Source organism: Diaporthe amygdali, assembly GCF_026229845.1.
Source record: "Diaporthe amygdali strain CAA958 chromosome Unknown NODE_17_length_903054_cov_64_435670, whole genome shotgun sequence".
NCBI classification, from domain to species: Eukaryota; Fungi; Ascomycota; class Sordariomycetes; order Diaporthales; family Diaporthaceae; genus Diaporthe; species Diaporthe amygdali.
The window spans coordinates 869665-892123 of NW_026517037.1; the positions used below are offsets into that span (position 1 = coordinate 869665).

Genomic DNA, 22459 nt, shown 5'->3' on the forward strand with positions numbered 1-22459 from the left:
GTATTTTACGCTCTTTCGTCTTCGACTAAATCACTTCAAAGCTTTCAGGCTTTCATCGTTTTCGTCGGACAATTCGTTGGAGGTCTTTGAGACACTCTAACCTGGTCACCTTGATAGGGTTTCTCCACCTGATTACAACATATTCGACACCAAAATGGGCAAAGAGCGACCCCTTCTGGGCGTGACCAAGAAGAAAGTCTCCGAAGACAAGGTCTCTAAGCATGAGGCCAGGCACAAGAAATCCAAATGGCACAATGTGAAGCCTCAGGAAAGCGACGACGAGAGTTCAAAGGTCGGCCTCAAAAGCCCTAAACTGGCTCAGAAATTGCGCTGGCTCTACGTCCGCACTCTTCAGTGAAGGGGTGATACAGATTTCAGGCCCAGTGGATGGAATCGCTGTATGCTCTAAGAACGTAAACTGACTTGTCCTGGCATCAAAGGGTTCGATTGAGGAGGAAGGTGGCGTGTCTCTGTTCCAGTATGACGGTGAGAACGCTGCCAACAATGAGACCCTTGCCAAGCAAGAGAAGAAGCAGCGCAAAAGGCTCCGCGAAGAGGCACTCAAGCGGCTGATGGAAAACGAGCTGGGTCCCTCGCCAACTGCGTTTCGTCTTCATACAGAGACTGGCGCGGAGCGAAGGAGCGAGAACAAGCATGCCAAGCGGTCGCAACAATCACAGCGAACTAGAAAACCTGAGGAGGCAGGAGTCCATCTGACAGAAGTCCACGAGTCGTCAGATTGTGAAGAAATATTTATGATTGATGTCAACCCCTCGCCGGCCAACCGGGACAAACTGCGTGCAGAGTCTGAGGACGAGGACATGGAAGACGGAGGTGCCCTCTTGCCAGGATACACCGCACCACCCTCGGGAAGTAATAGAGCGGTGAGGCGCCGCGCAAACTTGATCGACAAGGAGAAAGCAAGAATCCGAAAGGAACTCGGTGTGAAGGAGGGCTCTGATGAGAAGGCGAAAGAGGTGCAGCAGCTTCTCAATAACTTTATCGAGACGTTTGATGCGAAGACCGGCCAGCGGGAGGCGAAGAAGAAAGAGCGTAAGATGAAGGAATCCGCGCGTCTTCGCACTTTGAGAGGCAAAGCTTCCGAGCGGCCGTTCTTGAAGGTGCGCCACAAAAAGACTCGAGGTTCACGCAACGGCTAGGAATGTCATCAAAGTTTGGATCCGGTCTGGATCATTTGATCGATTAGTGGCTACGAGCAAGCATAGTAGTGAGCGCCCCTGACAGGGTCCTCACCATGTCAGAGTCAGCGGAATTGAACAGGGCTTCGGCGACGTGAATGAAGTTTGCGGGGTCATTAGTCCTCCGGCTGTCTTGGGAGGTGAGAAGCTGTATGGGGTTCAGAGGCGAAGAGCCACATATTACTCATGGCTTGATATCGAAGTCCTTGAGAAGTCAGACATGCTGTGGGCTGCGGTTTTATTGGAAGCGGTGGTAATATCGAACCCCGTGGAAGCGGCGCTGTCATTCCACATGTTTTGGAACATTGAGACGAGCTTAACGCTCGTGCCATGCGCACCCAAGGTCACCTGGAAAGTCTACCAGTAGGCGTAGATACCAGATTTTCAAAATCGCTACGCCGGAGGCGTGTAGTTAGTCATTATTTACATTTTGATACAATTTTCCTCAATGGTCAGTGATGCAATGCAATCTTGCCGGGTCATGCCTCAACCCAGCTTTCCCATCCGAGCCGCATAGGCAATGCCCTATTTCTTGCTGTCGTCCTTCTCAGACTTGCCTTCTTTGCCCTCCTCCCCCTCTGCCTTCTTGGAACCGCTAAAGACCTCCCTGACCTGGTCCATAATGAGCGTCCCGTAGCCCTCTCCGTTCTCCAGCGTCTCTTTCTCCTTCCTGGCCCTCTCTTTCCTCCAATCGTCCTTCTCATCTCCCATCCATAACCTCGACACGATTCCCCGGGATGCAATCTCTTTCTTCTCCCTCGCCTCCTGTAGCGCCTTGCGCTCCGCCTCGGGCAGCAGGGCCTCTCTCCTCTCTCTCTCCAGGCGCATGAGCTCTTGGTTCCGCTTCGCCTTCTCAGGCAACCCATTTGTGAATACGGTCTGCCAGCGCCGGTCGAAGCGCTGCGTCATCGACTCGCCCGTCCAATCGTACGCCAGCACGTTGGTTGCCCAGAAAGTGCCGCCAGATAGGAGCAATGCCTGCAGGCCGACCCGCCTTGGGGGCATCAGAAGGGCTATTGGGCCGAGAATCGCGACACCGATCGCGCTGTTGTGTAGCCATGGTGGGGTCTCGGTCTTGGGCGCTGTTGTGTTGTTTGTTGGTGTCTCGGAGGACTGTGAGGGGGACGGTTGCGCCGAGGGCGGTTGTTGTGTCGCCATTTTGGCTTATGCTCGATTTTTTTGGACAATTTGGGCTGCCCTTCCCACCTGAAGCTTCAAACAAATAATACTTGTCCCCGAGAAGATGTGAGAGTGTATAACATGGCGTTGTACAATGAAGTTTGCGACCAAGAAACTCTTGAACTCATATGACGATCTCGAAAAGCTCCTTATCTTATCGCATAGACGCAGGGGCCACTTGCAGGGCCTCCCCTCCGTCAATGCAGGCCGTGAACCCTCGTCTTGGCCTCAACTCTCTGAGATTGACGGCTGCACGCCACTCCCGTGTCACGATGCAACACCGAATGACGTCCGTAAATCTCATCACAACCTGAAAGCCTCAGTGATGGTCGATCCATTGCACCACCAGATGAAATAGGCGCGTACGCAATGCAGCTTTAGCAAGCTCACGCACAGCGCCAGCAGGTTTTCTTTGGTTTCCATCTGACCAAAACAGAGGCGCCGTGATACTGACGAAGAAAACTAATCTCATTTTCACCGTGAAGAGGATATTGCCCTTCTAGATCATTGCATTACAAATCTTTAGCGAATGCGCCTGTCTGCTCGCGATCCAAAACATACTCCAAGAGGTGCTTGCGTGTCCATCCGACCTGAATCGCTTTCGGAACGCAAGTATGTCCCCGGACAAGGCTGGTCGGAGAATTGGGGCATTTATGTCTTGGCAAAAGATGAAACCAACCGACCAATGAGTAGACGTTCAACCAATTCAGCAGTTTGATCTGAGTTCCTCGTCATGCCTCTGCTACTTGCCGTATACTATTCTGATCCAAGCGACGTTTCATCCTGCCTTCATCCCTTCCAGATCGCCAAGACGTCGAAAGCGAGCTCATCTGTTATGAAGAGCGGGATGTGCATCTTTTCCACTTCAATATCACAAGTGTCATTCTCTGGGAGATAATATCTAATCTATACGGACCTACAAGCGCTGTGCACTTGTGGCCTACTACCTAATCATCATCAACCTCCCATACTCATCCAACATGCTGTCCAAGACCCTTGCTGTGCTGGCAGCAGCCAGCCTCGCCTCAGCGCAGTCGCCTTCAGGATTTCAGCCAGGCTCGACCACGGACCTCATCGTCTCATACAATGGCGTTCAAGCAAAGAGTGGATCTGTAGTAGCTAGGGATGGTGAGCGCTCTTTTGCCCACTGTTGTGGAGAATGATCAACGCTGAACCCGATGCATAGGAACCGCAAGTGAACCCAAGTTGGCTACAACACAGCGTCTAAACGGCACCTCGTACGCTGTTCTGATGATCGATCTCGACATTCCGACGAACAGCCCACCACAAACCAACACACTCCTGCACTGGATGCAGACTGATCTCACACCCGCGACTACAGCAACCGCTCTCAACAGCAGCGGCGGAAGCGGGAACTTGTTCGCTCTGCAGACAGGCCAGACGGCAGCTTTTGCAACCTATCTGCAGCCCAACCCGCCAGCAAGAGTGCCGCTATCTCACCGATACACGCAGATCCTTGTGGACACCACTGGCGTCCAGCAGACAGCCCTCGACAGCCTCAAGTCCGCGGCCCAGAATCGTCAAGGCTTCAAGGCACTGGATGTGCTTACCTCAGCCGGCCTGCAGAACAAAGTAGTCGCCGGAAACTTTTACAACGTCACGAACGCTGGCCCTGCTGCTTCATCGAATTCCTCTTCCTCGGGATCCAGCTCCGGCTCAGGCTCTAGCTCTGGTAGCAGTGGCTCCTCCGGCTCGAACAGCACCTCAGGAAGCGGCAGCGGCAGCAGCAGTGGCAGCGGAACTGGTACCAACTCCGGTACTAACTCAGGAACCAACGGAACGAGACCCGGAACCAGTACAAATGGAGCTGTCGTCCAGGAGTCTAAAAGCATGACAGCTCTGGTCCTCCTTGTCGTCGCCACACTCTGCCTGGGAGTATAGAGAGGCTAGCGAGACCCGTTCAATCGGTCATGAGCGACATACTGTCTTTACTGGCTGGTTATAAATGCTGCGACTTGAAAGTCACAGCACCCGGAACATTGAGCTGCCAGATCACTAGTCTTCCATGTTATGGAATGTAAATAGTTCACGATAGAAAAAACAAAAGGAAAGCCGATGAAGCCATGCTTAGAGTTATGGGGCCCACTTACATGTGTGGACCTGATCCTTTGTGCTCCGCTCTAGCCTACCCCTGGCGGGACACTAGCCTTCGTCTCGCCCTGCCACATTGGAGAATTCTCGGCTCGCCCTTCCCTGATTCGAATTAAACTTTATCGCTACGCTTGCCTCTGTGTCTCTGACCACAAGGACCGATTATATCTGTGCGTCTGTTACCTCGCGCGCGGCAATTCAGCCTCATCCAACATACTTACTTCGAAATAGGAAGGCTCTCGTGGTCTTCAATCACCCCGTGCCCGAGATGAGTAATGTGTTCTGCGTGACAATAGTGCAACATCGGAGATGGATTGTAAATATGTTTGGATTTCCGTAAGGCATGTCTTTGATAAGTAAGCTTTGGTTTGCTTCCTGACAAATGGCCCAATTGCGAGATCCATTCTGGACTTGCACTTTCTCACCATATATCCTGGGCTGAAGCCCAGCAGAGCGGTAAGCCTGGGATATTGCTCATTGAAACACGCCTTCTCGGTATCAGCAAAACACTTACGTTGAATTCCTATACGTCGCAATTGCTTTTGACATCATCATATAATCTTTTTGCTCAGCTGCCACTTCTTAAACCCATCAAACAACATCGGAGCCATGGGGAAGACTGTTGTCATCCTAGGGGCCTCTATGGCTGGCATCCCCATAGCTCATTACCTTCTTGCCCACACGTCATCCGTCGTACCCGATCTCAAGGTCATACTCGTATCTCCAAACACGCACATGTACTGGGCTTTCGCCTCAGTACGTGGCATCCTTCCAGGTGGTCTCGATGAAGATAAACTCATGCTACCGATTGCACCGGCCTTCAAGAAGTACTCCTCCGACAAGTTTGAGTTCGTTTTGGGCAAGGCTGAGCAGCTGGAGCCTTCGTCCAACTCCGTGACGGTCCAGACGAACCATGGAACCGTCAGGCGACTGGAGTACCATACTCTTGTCATCGCGACTGGCACGAGCGCGAGGGAGGAGATGCCTTTCAAAACGGTGAATACCACCGAGCAGACAAAGGATGTGTTACACGAGTGGCAACAGCGTATCAAATCGGCCAACTCCATTGTCGTCGCCGGCGCCGGTATCACAGGTATCGAACTCGCAGGAGAGCTCGCCGAGGCGTACGCAAAGACAGGACAGAAGAAAGTCACCCTCATCGGATCCTCAGACCTCCCCCTAGATGCAACCGTACGGAAGGACGTCCGGCAGGCCGCGAAGAAGAGCCTCGAGAAGCTCGGCGCCCAGGTCAAGCTCAACGCGAAGGTCACCAAGGTCGAGGGACCGGACGCAGGACCGAAGACGATCAGTCTGTCGCTAGGCAGGGGGAGGGACGAGTCGATCGAGGCGGACGTGTTCATCCCGACCTACGGCCTCCAGCCGAACTCGGCTTTCGTGCCTGGCCCGCTCCTCGACCACCGTGGCCACGTCAAGCAGACCAAGTACCTCCGCGCCGAGGGCTACGACAACATCTTTGTGGTCGGGGACGTGGGGAGTCTTGAGACTCCACAGGGCATACACACGGAGAACCAGATGCTGCACGTCGTCAAAAACCTCCAGGCGTACCTGAAAGGCGAGGCAGTGACTGAGTACACTTTCAGCACTGATCCTCTATTCATGGCTTCCATCGGGAAGGGAGGCGGTATTGGCCAAGCCAAGGGCTGGAAGTTGTTCAGCTTCATGGTCAAGATGTTTAAGGCGCAGACCCTGGGAACACAGAATTTCCCGGGAATCATCGCAGGACAGAAGACCATGACCAAAGGGAAGTGGGCATGAGCGTCCTCGGAGACCAGTGAGGTATTTCTGCGGTGATTTTGCGATGTGGAGTGCGGATTCCGTTTTTAAATTGGAGTAATGACTACAGCTGCAGGAGGGTTGGCACAGTGATACCATAAGTCTGAGCTACACAGTACTTTTTTCAATCATAATTCCGACATGGCTTCTATCATACTGTACTGCTTTTTTTCTTCCAAGTTTGTCCACTTCATTGGTGCAAAGGTGCCACCCAAACCTGAGACAGTATCCTCGTTCTACGTGCTTGTCGGGGAACTGAGCCCTTGACCATGGGGTGCAGACGTATTTGGAAACATGAAAATTGACGGACCCATTTTGTTTCTGCCTTTCTACACTTCTGCAGAATCAAAACCATTACGATCATGCTTTCTACCCGCATGTTGCGCTTGTATCTTTCCACATTTGTCTGGGTCCAAGATTGTCATGGAGTGGCAGCGATGTTTGACAGGCGCTACGCTTGGTTAGCAGAGCAGATGAGAGAGAGAGCAAAAAGTGTAGAATCAACACGCTCAATATTCATATTATCTGGAACAATGGGAGCTTCCTCATAATGCTGTTCCATCCGAGACTATCTCGTTGGTTTTAGTTTGCATAGAAGAACAGCCCCTGAGGACAGCCTTTGCAAGCCGTGCAACCTAGATGCAGATACACTTCAGACTTTCTCAATATGTTAGCCTGATTGGAGGTTACCGGCACTTGGTATGCAAATCAAGCGTCATCGGGTGTCTCTCATGGCATTGAACACAATGTCCGCTTCTGTGCTCTCGCATGGTGGTTGTCCTGACCGGTTAGCAGTATGTTGCCGCTGCTGCGAATCTCTTGGGCATACGAAGTAAGAAATTCCTCAAATCCATGTTTCGTACAGGCCTATGCCACATATGCACATACCACTAGCCGCAGATATAAGGCGTTGGCACGGCTGGAGGTATCCTGGCATCTTATGGGTAGGTATTGAATCGATGCAGAGCACCCAGACTATGTACCATAGCCAGTCTCGCCCAACAGAGACGTCGAACAGTGACGTACCACCCGCGAGAGCCATAATTCTCTAGGGTAAGACGGAGATGAGAAGACAAGCGCATTGCGGCTCTTTAGTATTATTTCTTGCGTTCTGCCGGTCAGTTTCCGGATCATACGGTACCGCTGTAACTCGTCCATCACTGCTTAGTAGCTGGAGCCCATTGGACTGGAATATGCCCTTTTACAGTGAGATTCTCTCAAGGTTGAGACTTGCTAGCCGTGCGTCATAGTGAGAGAGACAAATAAATATGTGGTTTTCTCGATCATTCTGGATGGCGAATGGAATCAAAGGAACAAGGTTGGTCGAACGCCGACCTTCAAGGGCGCGAATGGCTGACTGGGCTGTCGGGTGTAAGTCTCCGATGTTCCAACCGGTATTCGGCGCGGACGCTGCTGGCTTGTTAGCTTCCCATAGTTCATTGTGCCACACATTTGGCTTGCATACGAATTACACTGTCTGTGACAAGCGAAATGCTATCCGCATTCTAACTGTCATTTGGATCAGTCCCGTACACACTACCAAAACTTGTAATGCTTCACCGCTCTTGATGATTCAGCAATCCTGTTTGATTTGGACAACTTTTTCTTGAATCGATAGAAAAGTCTGTATCGATAAGGAGTCTACTCTTTATGTTACACCCAAAACCGTATATTCTTTTACCAAACAAATCAAGTTTTTCTTTGTGTCAGGTCATGTCGGGCTTTAGAAGACACTATTCTGGAACAATGATACATCGAGAATTCATTCCTACCGGAAAACAGTTTAAAAAAAATAGTGTCTTCTTCATACTCACCCTCTTACTGTATGCAATACGTGTTGTTTCATTCATTGGTCAAAGTGCACGACAAGATCGTCTTTGTGAAATCCAGTCTCTGAGTGGTCGGATTCCGCGAGCTGGTCATCGTGAATAGAGTAATTATCAGCGCCGCAACGTGGCGCGGTCCACCCTTGGGATACTACATTCATAGGGCCAGCTCCAAAATCGGCGCACAGGATAAATTTAAATTGTGGCTGCTCCGCTGCTTCTTCTTCGGGAAACGGCCGGGGAGGGGGGCAAGAATGCCTCGCGCAAGCACCTGCTCATAGCGGGACATCTAATGGATGTACACTGGCTTAGCTCGCGAGGTTCTCTCCGTATTTTCTGCGTGTTGGCCTTTCCAAAAAGGGAACGATCTGTGGAGCCGCTGCGTCTAAATTCTCCTTAGCAGTGAGTTTTTGATTAGCTAACGTGGTATACACGCCTGATTAGCTAACGTGGTATACACGCCTGATCATTCCAGGGGTATGCATTTGGTGAGCGTAAAAAATGCGTCAGATTTTCTGGGCGCGACCGGTCGATGGTGCGCATTTTCGGCCCCCCGGCTTTGATTGGACAATAGTGCAACATCGAATCCTTTCTTTGTCTGTCAGTCCAAATATGAGGCTGACATGCAGTGACCCACATAGACCCGAGGCCGTATCCTGCACTAATAATGCAGTCTCATGCACAGCCATTGCAGGAGACGAGGAGCAGACAACCTAGCGCGCCTCCACAAGTTGCTCCTGAGACCGTTCAGAACGGCCACATTCAAGACTCAAATGGCGGCGGCAGCCCTCTTAGGCTCCAAGGCAACGAAAATTAGGTCTCTACTGACATGCAGGGAGCGCATTCTTGGAATCGCAGGTCAGGAGGCGACTTGTGCTCTGCAACCAGGATGTCCATAAAAGGCTGCTGGTCCTCCCTGGGTCTTCCATGATATCTGCTCTCCCTCGTTCTACGGCGGCATGAGACAGGCATTCAGCGCTTTCCATAATTAGTGAACATATATTATTTCCGTGTTTACATGACATCCTACAAGGTCCTACAGCCAATTCCCTGTCACACAGCCAGCTACCATGTCGAGCCACGCGCAACAAGCCCCAGCCAGCACAAGGCAAGACTATCTCTCCTCTGTCCACTTTTTTCCCTTCAGTCACGCCTTCCACCCACGATATATCATGTTCTCTCATGTTTTGGCCGATAGCCTAAAATCTCATTTGTATATCACATCACACTGCGGAAGTAGGAACGCTCTCAGGCTCGACGCAACATGCGTCATTCACACCAAGGCTAGCTCCGGATCTGGCCCAACAAGAAAGCACCTTTCCTATAATAATATCTGGATCCTGATTTCTACGTAGTGGTAATAACAGCACTGGAGAGAACCATCGAAGTGTTCCTGAGCAGCCTTATCATATTCGTTTCGAAGCAATTGAGGGAAACTGTCTCTACCGCGCGGCCAACTCCAACAAGACTGCCGAGCAGAGGATCCAGTGCCAACAGGCCATGGTTGGCTCACAGCTTCGACGCATTGACGAGTCTCTTGGCCATAATAACAAAGAACCTACGTCTGTTCCTGGTGGAGCTCAACCTCAGCGGGGACTTGTCGACGATACTCTGCAAGGCGTTGGCTCGCAGTTTGACGGCGCGTATAGTCCCATCCAGGGGACTCCGGGCCAGGGTCACCTAGGACGTGACTAGACCAGTAAGCATGCATCTCCTCAGCAGAGAAGAAGATGATGGTAAAATACAAGCTCGTGTGGTCTCGACTTTTGTGACTGACATGAAAGGCAGAGCCAATCACAGGCTGAGTGGTTGCATGTGGGGAGTGTCGAGGTCGAGATGCATGAGTGGGGCTGCGCCCGGACCCGAGTGAGCCGGATCCGAAGTCACCCCTTCAATGAGCTAGGATGATCCCTGTTCGGGGTCCCGACACTTCGGAACACTTCGAATGGCATCAACCTTGACTGTGGCTTCGTCTACGCAGGACCTCTCGAGTCTTTCTCATCACATCGGAGGTCATGGTCATTCATGAGGAGTGGATCGATATTTTTCAGTATTCTATGCTCTCTGATATAGTTAGCCCCAAAGAAAGTGACTTTGCGCGCGCTGGAGTCATCCCCTGTCGGAGGACAAGCGAGCTTTCTGCGGGATGGCATGTAGAGTCTCACAATTAGCATATATATAAATGGCAAATATGTTTGTTCCCTCTCTGAGCTATGCGGCCGCTGATTGATGGAGTGACCATGATTATTGCCAGCCAGGAGATGCTTCAATACTGCGGTGATGTGACAGTCCAGTCATCACTCCTTGCCTAATGCAACCTATAGTGACCGTTCTCGTCACTTTCAGGGAAGATTTTGGCTTCATATTAGTTAATTCAGGCCATACATACTACTAAGCCTACAAATCAACATCAACTGGCTTGTCAGGATATATCGACTGTGTCGAGAGCTAGAAAGAGCCAAATCTGCAAGATCAATCCCATGTGAAGCCTCTACAAAATTTCCTGCCACGCATGGTAGATGGAATTTATACCGGACCTGTGAGGGCGTGGGGCTGAATGCCAGCGGGGCCGTCTGGGTGGGAGGACGTTGATCGATAGACTTAATCTATCAGCCCACCACCGTACTGTAAATAGCTTCGAGGGCACGCGCAACTGCGCTGCCTCTGCCTGTCTTTTCGATAGGCGAACTCAACAAAAATGAACAATTTCTACAGCCAAACGGAGCCTTCGTGCCTTCATCTGGTTATATCTAGTATGCGCCCACAGCGCCTTCAGCACTACCACTACAATTTCCACCACTCTGCTGTTCGTCTATCCTTCACGCTTTTACACTTATCCAAATTCATTGCAATATTTCGTTTGTACCTCTACTACACCCTCCTCGCAAGCCGCGCCATCTCGAGTTCTATGCGCATTTCACTTATCATGGGGCAAATTTCGGTCTTGCGTTCTTTTCGCGTGAGATTGATCATCCCATTCCTACGAGTCTACACCATGTGGATTGCCATCAAGCCGTTGCGACGCGATAAAAGTCTGGCCCAGTCAAAGTACTCGATGCGGTGCAAGCGCCTGCTCATACCCTCACGGGAACCCGGCCGTCGCATCAAAGCGGACCTATATCTGCCGCCGCACCCAAACCCAGGCGACAGAGATCGTTTCCGACCGGTCCTCGTCAACTACCATGGTAGCGGCTTTGTTCTGACTGGTCTACTTGGAAGCAAAGTGCTCTACTGTGCGCGCATCGCCTGCGAACTTGGTATCGCAGTTCTTGATGCAGACTATCGCAAGGCGCCCGAGCACCCGTTTCCTGCCGCGATCCACGTCATCGAGGATGTCCTGCGTTGGGTTTCGAGCCCTGCTACTGAGAATACCGATTACCTGTTCGATAGACGGCGGGTTATGCTCTCGGGCTTCAGCTCGGGAGGCTCGCTCGCTCTGGTTGCAGCTTCGGTGCTGCGCGCGGATACATACCCTTCCATCGATGCCGACATTCGTGCTGTAGTGGGAATATACCCATCAACGGATCATGTCACACCACTGGAAGACAAGAAGCCACCGAAGGAGGGTATTGGGAAGTCATCCCCGGAATTTTCGAGGATATGTCTCGATTGCTACATGCCGGACTAGAAACAACGAGCGGATCCTCTGGCATCTCCAGGTGGCGCGAAACCAGAACCATACCCCCAAAACGTGGCGATATTCACATGCGAAGGCGATTTGCTGGCTCAAGAGGGAGCTTCACTGGCGAAAGGACTACAAGATGACTCAAGGTATGTTGTGAGTGAGATGATGTTGGGCCTACCCCACGGTTTCGATGCAGGTACAGAGCAGGGACAGGATCGATCGCATGGGAAAGACGAGAAGAGATGTACGAGACAATTGGCCATGCCGCCCAGGAACGCTCACATCAGTAGAATTGTCACCAAGATGTCAGATTGGGTCCGAAACTCATGTCTTTATTGCGAAGTAGAGTCATGGACAATCGCAGAGGTCTATAGCTTAGGTGGAAGATGCAAGGAGCACCAGATAGTTGAGAGGCACATTTGTATCAGGATAAACTTCGCAAATTTGGTGCGCACCTGCACAAACCGTCTGATCCCGGGCCCATGTACTACAGATCACGACCTTTCAGTCTAATCCATCCAGACTGAGGAGCCATCCTCCATTGTGATGTCGTTGAAAGAGCATCTCTGGATCATATCAAAACTTATCTCACCCAATCTCTGCGCCATGCCAGATCCATAGCTTGACAGAATGTTTTGACCGCTGTTAGGGTCATTCATGAAACGAAATGCGAGCGTTGAGCCATGAGCATCAGCTGCGTGGCTGACTGCTTCTCCCATTTGGTCAATCAAAGCCAGCTACAAGCCAAGCTTGCAGAAGAAACAATCGATCGTCATGCTTAATCTCAAGAGGACCGTAAGATTTCAAGATATTGAGCACGATGTTGATTTTTGCTGTCGTGCTAGCCGCAGGCGGCAAACTACAATCAAAAGAAGAACGGGCTTAAGACTAAGTTACTGCTGTAACCGTAATGTAAATTAATAAACAAAATTCTTAGAGGATGAGATGATCGCATTGTAGCAAGTACCAGATAGCAGTCGGCTGAGCCAACAAGTTGAGCTCAACATGCTCACCCGTGGATAGAGAGTCTAGGTCGGGATCCTGGATTTTCGCAGGCCTCCCCAGGCGGTATTTGAAAATCTCCTCGCCACTGCCTTGACCCCATATGCACTTCCCTACGTGATCGAATTTAGCTTTCATCTTATGCGAGTGATTGCGCCTTCGCTGGTGATCTACAGAGGACCACATGTACTACTTAAATACAATGAATCATGACCCGGGTCTCCTGCTGCATTTCAGCCACTCCTACCAGAGGCCAACGGGACCTGGATGTTTCTTGACTTGTCGAGCTAACATCAAGATGCAACATCAGGCAGGTGAGAATGCAGCAGGGCAGGGGCAAAGATACCGAAGCGGAAGAGCTCATTTCGAATGGATCCAAACAGGAGAGACTTTGAAGACGCGCAGGCTCATGTCCACTTCGTGGCTGGACTCCGCATCGAAGCCGCAACGGTATCAATCAGGCAGGTGTGCGGGCAGCCCGATTGACTCGGCAGCTTGGATCTTGTGCCGCCCCTGGTGCATTCATCTGCAGATCACTACAAGCCACGCAAGCTTTATTCCCGGGCTCGGCCGGATAGATGTTTCTTCGGAGTTACGGACCAAGACGATCGCCAAGCTACACATTGAACCCACAAGCCTAGCTCCCGAAAATCGTGCACTCTACGCAGTACGTGCTGGTTAGGGCAAGTACCATGCTACAGATGTTTCATGGGCCATACTGCCTATATGAGTAGCCATTCTCTCGACTTGACTGGCTGTAGTCGGCAGTGCTGCATGAGCAAATCCCCCGCTATGGGACAACTGCGATGTACTCCTGTGCGCTTTGTATCTTACGGTGTAGAAGAGTCACGAAAATAAGTGAGGCTCGTCGCTGCCATGATAAAAGATTTTCATTCCAAATGATATGATGAGAATTTTGCTAACAGCTGTGAACGAGCTTCGAAGCAGCGTACAAGAGATCGTTTCAATATTTGCGGAAAACCCTACTATATACATACATTTCAAGGGCCTCGACCGTTCCAATAGTGAACAGTTCCTATATAGCACTCAGGGTGGGGAACCAGCTCTGGAACAAGCTGATCTGCTCGGCGTCGGCGATGGGAATGGGGCCCCAACCATCTCCAAGCTCCTGAGTCACCGTCGTGTTGGCAGAAACGCTGTCCCACTGGACCAGACCGTCTCCGTTGGGGTCGCCGTTCTTGATGAAGTTGACCCAGTAGCTGTTCATAATGGTGGCAATCTGGTAGTCCTCGGCCTCCCACTCGCCGTAGTAGACGTTGTACAGGTTGTTTTGCGTGTACTGGATCTCGGTCATGTGTGCAGCTCCGGCCTCTTGTCCAGGAGGGGCGTGGTCCCACAGATAGGTCCATACGGGGCTGGTCCTGTTGCTCAACCAGTAGGCAGCGAAGTTCTGGGTACCGACCTTGGAGCGGTCGGTGAACTGGGCATTCTCGGCGGCCGAAGCGGTGACTGAGTCGTTAGCCGGGTATGCAGCCAGGAACTTATCGACGAAGTCTCCGGAATAAGTGGAGTTTGCATCATCATAATACTCGTCCAGGGTGATGTTAAGGCCGTACGATGCGCCACTCTCATCCTTGGTGTTTCCGGTCATGACGGGAACGTCGTTGGCGAGTCCTAGCTTGAGTGTGTTGAGGTATGTGTCAGGCATGGCATAGTAGTCCAGAGTACCCTTAAAGGACGGGCCTGTCGCGCCAGGATTGGCAGAGTTGTCTAGTGTGTCCCACGGCAGGGCACGCATGCAGGCAATCGTGCTGCAGTTCACAGACTCCATGAACGACAGACTGTAGTTTAAGGAGACGTCGTAGGTCTGGTATCCCTCTGCCAGGCTGGTGGCAAGAGGATCGTGAGGGTCGCGAACACCGCTCTGGATGATAGCGCCAACAATCTTGCCCTTAGTCAGGTGACTGTTGAGAATATGGTACGTGGCAGCCGAACCAGCTGACTGGCCCGAGACGGTGATGCGGTCCGGGTCACCGCCAAATGCGGCGATGTTGTCGCGAATCCATTGTACGGCGGCGAACTGGTCCAACATACCGTAGTTACCAGAACTGTTAACACCAATGCTAGCCAGGTTCTCCTCGGTCAGCTCGGGGGTCACGAGCCAGCCAGTCGCGCCAGTGCGGTAGTTATAGTTGACAAAGACGACCCCTTTGTCGGCCATGCCAGCGCCATCAAAGCGAGGATCAGCATTGGAGCCTCCTGCCGGGTAGCTCCACATAACGACGGGCAGCTTGGCATCGGTGGAGTTGGCAGCGCTCCAGACGTTCACGTTTAAGCAGTCCTCGCCAATGTCGGCATACGTGGTGCCGGAAGCAACGCAGGCCAGTCCGTAGTCCTTGGCGTCAAATGTCGTGTTCCACGGCGTGACGCTCTGGGGAGGACGGAAGCGGTTCTCTCCCGACGTGTCGGCGGCAAAAGGTATGCCCTTCCAAACAGTGATGTCTTTCCAGTTGGTGAGATTCATATTAGCAGGACTGCTGTTAAAGGCCGCGTAGCCTTGCACCGGCCCATTGGGAGTCTGGAGCACACTATCGTATAGTGCTGCTTGAGCCGCCGGAGCCAGAAGCCCCAGGATCGAGGCGAGGGCGACCTCACGAGATCGAGTGACGCCCATGATAGATTGAATGTGTGAAGAAAGAGCGAAACAGGGAAAAGAAATAGGGTGTTTGTTCAATCGGAAAGAATGTGTGGTGTCCTGTAAAGATGGGAAGTTTATAAGAACATGTGCGAGAAGAGATGAGGACTTTATATTATTAGGCTATGTTCCTTACTTCAATAATAGTCAAGGCTGGTGGCTGAGGGCAGTGGCGCAGGTCCTCCATGCCCTGTTGCTAATCTGGGCCTGATGCGAAGGAGGACGGCCGCGAGGACGAGCCTGCCCCCCAAATGAAAGACTTAACTCCGAGCTGGCTGCGTTGCCCCCCACAAATCACAAGAGAGCTGGCGTGGTACCTTGCTTTAATGGAAACTCTTATATCGAATGACAAACGACCGACAGCCGTGGAGCGGGTCCTATTACATTAAAATCCTTGGCTATTCATCATACCGAATACGCTCTCCATGGAACCCACACTCCGCAACCTCGGAGCACACTCGGAGGTAACCAGAAGGCGCTATTAACTTACGTTTCGAGTGGCACTACAGTCAGTCATACGCGGCTCGGCCTCGTGGTCTACGGGAATAGCATGACTAGCTTGTACGAGTCATCAGTTAGCAATACCGGGCTTATACGAATACGATGAATAGTACCCCTATTAGAGCTGCTTTGTAACAGTTCCAAATATTAAACGGCTCAGTTCTGGGAGCGGTTCAAACCTCTAGAACCGTGCACGCACAATTCATTCCTAGGAACCGTTCATTTAGGAACGAAAGGGAAGGGAATGAAGGAGAGGATAAAGAAGAAGTTGAAGAAGAATTTATTTAGGTTAGAATGTAGTTGGAATTCAAGAGAGCCCTATATATAAAAAAGAACGAGGAGGTAATTCCAAGTGGGCTATTTTAAACGCCATCATGCACACTGCACCCTTCCCACTCCTGCGCTCTTCATGCACCCTTCGTGCACCCTTCCCGCACTCTATACCGTTCATGCACGGTTCCTATCTTGAACTGCTCCAAGAATGAGCCGTTTACTACTTGGAACTGTTACAAAGCAGCTCCAAGAAATTACACGGTCTGCGATCGGAGCGGTGCTGGCACGGTGAAAATACTGGGAACATACGGTTCAGGTGTACACCCAACAGACCATCTTGAGACGTGCCCCCTTTCTCCCCTTGTGGGGAATCTTTCTATATTGACGATGCTGTTCGAACTTTCGCTAACTAGCCTCCTTCACCTTGCTGTTTGTACGTTAGGGTACGATTTCATCTTGATTTTCCGGCCACATACCTCGCAGCATAACTCCGTTGACAATAACAGGGCAGACTAGTCCATGATGTGAACCTCACTGGCGCACGACGAATGGCATGTTGAGGCCATCGAAGTTGCATATCAGGTCTCCTGGCACAAGGCTGCTGTTTCCACACCAATCCTCCCGTTGGTTGTGGCAAACAACCTTCTCCTCATCAGTATTGAAAAGATGCTGCCGGCCTCTCTCAGTACGTCACAAATTCTATCCACATCAACCTCAACTTCCATCTGGCTCTCAGCTTATCGGTTTAATTAATACCACTCGGAATTATCAGCTGCAAAAATTCTCCCATGGTGTAACCTGAAGACTCTTCCAGTGTGAGTTGTTCCTTACTAGCCTCTTTGAGAAACTTTCGGACGATGTTCACTAAATTTTTCGCTCGTCCCCTGCGGTCTGAATTGTAACTGAGTCTGTCACTGACGCAAATTCTCACCTGGCTAAAAGTTTCCTAAAGAGCCTGACTCGAAGTCCATCGTCGCTGAAGGGTGCAGGAAGATGAGTCCAGTGCCCCCAACTGTCAGCTCTGACGGAAACAAGAAACCAACTCTCTTCTTTTCAAGAAATCATCCCAAGCGTGGTACAGGCCACCTTCAAATGCACCAGTCCAGTCTATCGCCCATGAAGGTATGCTATAGGGCTCTTTCTATGGCCTCAAGACATTATACATCTCGTGGCCTCTACTTGTGCGCATTTGACGGTGAATGGCCGTGGGCAACCAGATATGACGTGGCCATGGACAGGGATCATAGAGTAATACACTTACGAGATATGGGAAGAGTAAGGAGAATTGGGTAGACGCATATATAGGACCTACCAGGATACTTGGTTGGATTGTACAAGCTCGTCCTCGGTGATCCAGAGCAGGAAATCGCTGTGTTACGAAAATATCCAGTGGTTACACGTGAGCAGCAGGGCTCTCATGATGTTGATACAGGCTTAGTCCACGCGCAGCCTTGCAAGGGTTACCAACTGGCGCGGCTTTGTAAGTGCCGGGTGACCAGGTTGAAAGATTACGACTGTGGTGTATTGTATCCAATAGTGCGAGTCTTTTTCTATTAAATCTGAAAGTATCTTAATCCTACGTTTTACTGTCTGCAGCCAGACATCGCAATTTGTATCTCCGCCTTAACATAGTCTCGCAGCTCGTCGATCTGCCAATGCGCAACATCCACAACTACAGTGGTTTTCCAATCGTGGTCCTGCAAGATTGCATAGCTGCCTATGATCCGGCCCAATCCAGCATTAGCACCAAACATGACCATTAGCCTGACGGCATCTGAAGCTGGAACCATTGTCATACCGCCTAGCACGGCGGTGGCGTAAGCGTAGAGAGCGATATTCGCGATAGAAGTTATTGCTCGAACGGCCTGCGGTAACATCTCCTCACTTTGATGTCTCAAGATGACAATGTGAGGCCAGGGTTGGGATGCAGCACGAGCATTGTTTTGGGAGGCGGTCGAATTTGGTGGTTGGCGTAAAAGGATTTTCTCGGTTCGCATGCTTACAGTCCTCAGCAATACGTTGGAGAGTGCTAGCAGCTGTATCAAGGCTATCCCTAATACAAGGAATATAAAAGTCAGTCGAGATCTAATACACGAAAGATAATCAAACATTTCAACTCGACTCACAGATCGGTATGTGAACCCAGAAGTGGCAGGAGAAGACCACAACGCCATTTCTGAGAATCTCCACGGCAGGATACCGGATCAACGCAAGGTTTGCCACCAGGAGTGCGAGAACGACTCCGAGGACAGCAAAGTATAGCCACCGTGGTTGTTTTTTGGGGGCTGGATTTGATTCTTCATAGGCCTGCATAACACAACGTTCTAACTCCTCTTTCACGGCCGCTGTTGACTCACGGGGATTCCGCGAGTGAACGTTGTTATCTGATATCCTTGAGAGGCTCTAAGCTAGGACTAGTGGCACTCATGCGGTCAGCGTTGGTGCCCGGAAGGGCTAGGCCGCAAGGATCCTTCTAAGTTCCACCCTGCCTTGAATCCTTACATCCACAATCGCATGTTTCTTGGCCAACTTCAGGTATAACAGGGCTCTCAGCAAGTCACTCTTACGCGACTCGGAGGGTCTTTTCCTCCGAGACTATCTACGCCACCAGTAGTCAATTTGATGTGGAATTACATCAACACATACATCAACCTGCTTGCCTTGTTCCCATCTCCCCGTTTCGAATAACAATGGATGCACATTGGCATTTTCGTCCGAGTGTATTGTTTGTGTTGGTCGCCGCGCTCGGGGCTCTCGCGTGCGTGTCCGTCCGGCGATACTGGATCCGCCGTCACTTCGCAGCCCGCTATGGGTGCCAGCCGGTTGCTAGATCCCTCAATAGAGAGCCCTTCTTGGGACTCGACACCATCCCCGGCTTGCTCCGCGCTATTAGACAGCACACCTTGCTAGAAAGAACCTGCGGATACTACCGTGTCTACGGCAACACGTTCAAGCTGAAGGAGCTGCAGAGGCGTGCGATCTTGACCATCGAGCCGGACAATATAAAGACAGTCCTGTCGCTCAAGTTCGAGGACTTTGGGATCAGCTATCGACTGGACGCGTTCAGGCCGCTCCTGGGAGAGGGCATCTTTGACACGGACGGCGACCACTGGGCTTCCTCGCGAGCCCTGATCCGGCCTAGCTTCGCGCGTGACCAGGTCGCCGACTTGACGACGTTGGAGGACTTGTTCCAAGACCTATTACTGCTCCTCCCGCGTGATGGTGAGACCACCGTGGACTTGATGGACCTCTTCTTCCGCTACACCATCGACTCGGCCACCGAGTTCCTGTTCGGAAAGTCCGTGGGCACGCTGAAGAAGCTGATAGCTCGGTCGGAGGACCCCGACTTCGCCCAGGCATTCCACTACGCCCAGAAGGCCATCCTGACGCGCGGCACGCTGGGCTTCCTCAATGTCTTCTACCGTGACCGCAAGGCCGAGGAGTGCAACCGCATCTGCCGCGAGTTTGCCCAGCGCGCCATCGAGGAGGCACGCCATGCCGTCGAGGTGGAAAAGGGAAACACGAAAGGATTCGTATGTGGGTCAGCTCGCCAAAAACATGTGTTTGCACAGGAGCTGGCATCTCGGACAACGGATAAAAAACGCATCCTGGATGAGTCGATGAACCTGCTGCTGGCTGGCCGTGATACAACTGCTAGCCTGCTTACCAACCTCTTCTTCATGTTGGCCAAAAATCCAGAGATGTGGGAGAAGGTGCGCAGAGAGGTGGCGGTCTTGGAAGGCCGTCCACCAACTTATGAAGAGCTTCGGAGTTTCAGATACGTCCATTGCTGCATGAATGAATGTAAGAAATCCCTTTTAGTCGATTTTTGGTATTCTCATTCTTCTTGAATTCAGCTCAACTGATCATTTGTAATAGCGCTCCGGTTGCATCCAGTTGTGGCACGCAATGAACGCATGGCGGTACGAGACACGGTCTTGCCACTTGGGGGAGGCAAAGATGGGCTATCGCCAGTCTTGGTGACAAAAGGGACCACAGTCTCGTATAACATATACGCGATGCATCGACGGAGAGATCTGTATGGGCCGGACTCGGAAGAGTTTCGTCCAGAGCGTTGGGAGGATGGAAAGTTGCAGCCGCGCTGGGGATACTTGCCGTTTAATGGCGGCCCGCGCATCTGCATCGGCCAGCGGTATGCCTTGACCGAAGTCGGTTATGTCCTTGTCCGGATGGCCCAAGAGTTCCGGACCTTGGAGAGTATGAATCTAGCCCCTTGGGAGGAATCGCTGGCCTTGACCTTGAGCTCCCGGGATGGAGCAAAGGTGTGTCTCACTCCTGCTTGAATCCGCTGAGTCACATAGGAAGAACCGTGCTGCTGGTTCTTGTCTCCATGATCCTAGTAAACAAGGACGAAGAACTTTGCTGGACTCAATATCGGTACTCGATAACAGCTGAGACAAATATCTATGTTACATCATCCTTCGAACATATCTCTCAATCCATCCACGTCACCGTCTTGTAGTACAAGAACTCGTCCAGTCCTTGGTACCCATTGAAGCGGCCAAACCCGCTGGCCTTGACACCACCGTGTGGCAGGGCATATTCATCGTGTATTGTCATCGAATTGATATGCACGGCACCGGACTCTAGCTGTCTTGATAGCCGCAGTCCTGTCTGGAGGTCCGAAGTAAAGACAGCAGCACTAAGCCCATAGTCGGTGTTGTTGGCGATCTCCAGTGCCTCCTGCTCCGTCTCGAAAGTGAACAATGAGACGCTGGGCCCGAAAGCTTCGGTCTGGTAAATATCCATCGTGCTATCAACACCAGAGATCACTGTAGGCTGCATTCGTGTTGGCACCTGACTCTCAGCCCCCTGAGAGCCATATTCCAAGGAAGCTCCCCGCTCCAGAGCATTAGCTATGAGACCACGGTTCTTGTCCGCGGATGCGGTGTTGATTAATACAGGCCCCATGTCAGGCTTGCTCAGAACTTCCCTCTCGATTGCCGCTGCAAAGGCTGTTTTGAATCTGGAGACCACTGACTTGTGCACAAGAATCCGGTCGGTTGACATGCAAATTTGTCCTGACTATACATGCGAATGTCAGCTGAAGTCAAGGTCTGTGCAGTATACTGAAGTTACTTACGTTCATGAAGGCTCCCAAAGCACATTGTGTGGCAGCCTTCTCCATGTCTGCATCTGGTAGAACAATAGCACTGTTCTTTCCGCCAAGTTCCATTAACACCGGCTTGAGATGTCGTCCAGCACTGGCCGCAATGATTCTACCGACACGTGTGCTGCCAGTGAAGTTGATTTTCTTGACGCTCGGATGTGCTACCAGCTGCTCCGTTATGTCCGCTCCGCCAGATGGCTTATGAGTTATCAAGTTCAAGCAGCCTGCAGGGAGTCCCGCCTCGCGAAAGGCATCGGCGATTGCCCAAGCGCATCGCGGCGCCATCTCAGGTCCCTTGAAAATGGCGGTATTGCCTGCAGCTAGTGGAAATGTAAAGGATCGAAGACCCAGGTGGAAAGGAGCGTTCCTGCTTGAATGTGAGAAGACAGCAGCAATACAGAAGATACAACCAGGGCCTTACCACGGACCTATACCCAATACCACACCGTAAGGAACTTTTTCAATGATCGCGCGCATCCCCTTGTGATTCGATTGAGGCACTGTCCCGGTGACGGCGCCAGCGATGCGCCCAGCAGTATCCTTCAGACCTTCTATCGATAGACCAAAGATGAAGTTTTGCATATCTTCACTAGCACCGATCTCTTGATGCATGTAGGTAGTGAACTCGTTCTTCCTCTTCTCCATTATATCGGCGGTCTGTAGAAAGATATCCCGCCTTTCGCTAGGCTTGGTGGCTGCCCACGCAGGGAAGGCAGCCTGGGCACTGCTGACAGCATCTTCAACGTTTTGCGGAGAGGCAGCTGTCGCATTCCAGATTGGCCTGTTTGTCAATGGTGTTTTGATTTCGAACTCTTCGCCGTGGACATCACGACCATTGATGATGAGCGGCACCACATGATGATTGAATCGCCTGTGCTGAAGCGCTCGGGCAGCGTTCTGCGGCGTTGCGCTCTTGCGGATAAGTTTCATTTGCAACATGTCGCAAAACGGTGTCTGAGGTGACGGATCGAATATCAAAATGAGTGTATATCCGCGTCGTGACCATCTCCTCAGCCTGTCTTGACAGTCCAGGCTTGCAGTCTCCCCGCATAAGTTCCCACTCGGTTCCGATGGGCTTGTTTCCGATTCCGTTCGCTTCCCGATACCACAAAACCTCTCGGTGATCAACCTGGGATCTTTCATTGGGCAGAACCAGCGGCT

The 22459-nt window shown here is 51.5% G+C and overlaps 11 protein-coding genes across 11 annotated transcripts; 6 read left to right on the forward strand and 5 right to left on the reverse strand.

Annotated features, from left to right (window-relative positions):
• Nucleotides 1-154: 154 nt before the first annotated feature.
• On the forward strand, nt 155-1566 carry J7T55_005226 (uncharacterized protein; the record flags this gene model as incomplete). The annotated part of the gene is made up of 3 exons (XM_053144607.1): nt 155-292; nt 441-1121; nt 1282-1566. 3 exons carry the CDS (start codon nt 155-157, stop codon nt 1564-1566), a joined length of 1104 nt encoding a protein of 367 aa, XP_052992950.1.
• A 158-nt stretch (nt 1567-1724) lies between these two features.
• Nucleotides 1725-2357, reverse strand: J7T55_005227 (uncharacterized protein; the record flags this gene model as incomplete). Its single annotated transcript, XM_053144608.1, has 1 exon — nt 1725-2357. The coding sequence occupies one exon, from the start codon at nt 2355-2357 to the stop codon at nt 1725-1727; it is 633 nt and encodes a 210-aa protein (XP_052992951.1).
• A 1001-nt stretch (nt 2358-3358) lies between these two features.
• J7T55_005228 (uncharacterized protein) lies at nt 3359-4280 on the forward strand (the record flags this gene model as incomplete). The annotated part of the gene is made up of 2 exons (XM_053144609.1): nt 3359-3506; nt 3565-4280. 2 exons carry the CDS (start codon nt 3359-3361, stop codon nt 4278-4280), a joined length of 864 nt encoding a protein of 287 aa, XP_052992952.1.
• An 819-nt stretch (nt 4281-5099) lies between these two features.
• J7T55_005229 (uncharacterized protein) lies at nt 5100-6266 on the forward strand (the record flags this gene model as incomplete). Its single annotated transcript, XM_053144610.1, has 1 exon — nt 5100-6266. The coding sequence occupies one exon, from the start codon at nt 5100-5102 to the stop codon at nt 6264-6266; it is 1167 nt and encodes a 388-aa protein (XP_052992953.1).
• Nucleotides 6267-9180: 2914 nt separating this feature from the next.
• On the forward strand, nt 9181-9805 carry J7T55_005230 (uncharacterized protein; the record flags this gene model as incomplete). Its single annotated transcript, XM_053144611.1, has 2 exons — nt 9181-9237; nt 9512-9805. The coding sequence occupies 2 exons, from the start codon at nt 9181-9183 to the stop codon at nt 9803-9805; spliced, it is 351 nt and encodes a 116-aa protein (XP_052992954.1).
• A 1300-nt stretch (nt 9806-11105) lies between these two features.
• On the forward strand, nt 11106-11738 carry J7T55_005231 (Gibberellin receptor GID1B; the record flags this gene model as incomplete). Its single annotated transcript, XM_053144612.1, has 1 exon — nt 11106-11738. The coding sequence occupies one exon, from the start codon at nt 11106-11108 to the stop codon at nt 11736-11738; it is 633 nt and encodes a 210-aa protein (XP_052992955.1).
• Nucleotides 11739-12244: 506 nt separating this feature from the next.
• On the reverse strand, nt 12245-12875 carry J7T55_005232 (uncharacterized protein; the record flags this gene model as incomplete). The annotated part of the gene is made up of 2 exons (XM_053144613.1): nt 12245-12441; nt 12749-12875. 2 exons carry the CDS (start codon nt 12873-12875, stop codon nt 12245-12247), a joined length of 324 nt encoding a protein of 107 aa, XP_052992956.1.
• An 898-nt stretch (nt 12876-13773) lies between these two features.
• On the reverse strand, nt 13774-15372 carry J7T55_005233 (uncharacterized protein; the record flags this gene model as incomplete). The annotated part of the gene is made up of 1 exon (XM_053144615.1): nt 13774-15372. The coding sequence occupies one exon, from the start codon at nt 15370-15372 to the stop codon at nt 13774-13776; it is 1599 nt and encodes a 532-aa protein (XP_052992957.1).
• Nucleotides 15373-17750: 2378 nt separating this feature from the next.
• J7T55_005234 (uncharacterized protein) lies at nt 17751-18595 on the reverse strand (the record flags this gene model as incomplete). The annotated part of the gene is made up of 3 exons (XM_053144616.1): nt 17751-18220; nt 18294-18512; nt 18592-18595. 3 exons carry the CDS (start codon nt 18593-18595, stop codon nt 17751-17753), a joined length of 693 nt encoding a protein of 230 aa, XP_052992958.1.
• A 262-nt stretch (nt 18596-18857) lies between these two features.
• Nucleotides 18858-20471, forward strand: J7T55_005235 (uncharacterized protein; the record flags this gene model as incomplete). The annotated part of the gene is made up of 2 exons (XM_053144617.1): nt 18858-19971; nt 20047-20471. 2 exons carry the CDS (start codon nt 18858-18860, stop codon nt 20469-20471), a joined length of 1539 nt encoding a protein of 512 aa, XP_052992959.1.
• A 151-nt stretch (nt 20472-20622) lies between these two features.
• J7T55_005236 (NAD-dependent aldehyde dehydrogenase) lies at nt 20623-22237 on the reverse strand (the record flags this gene model as incomplete). The annotated part of the gene is made up of 3 exons (XM_053144618.1): nt 20623-21213; nt 21272-21665; nt 21720-22237. 3 exons carry the CDS (start codon nt 22235-22237, stop codon nt 20623-20625), a joined length of 1503 nt encoding a protein of 500 aa, XP_052992960.1.
• Between the last annotated feature and the right edge of the window lie 222 nt (nt 22238-22459).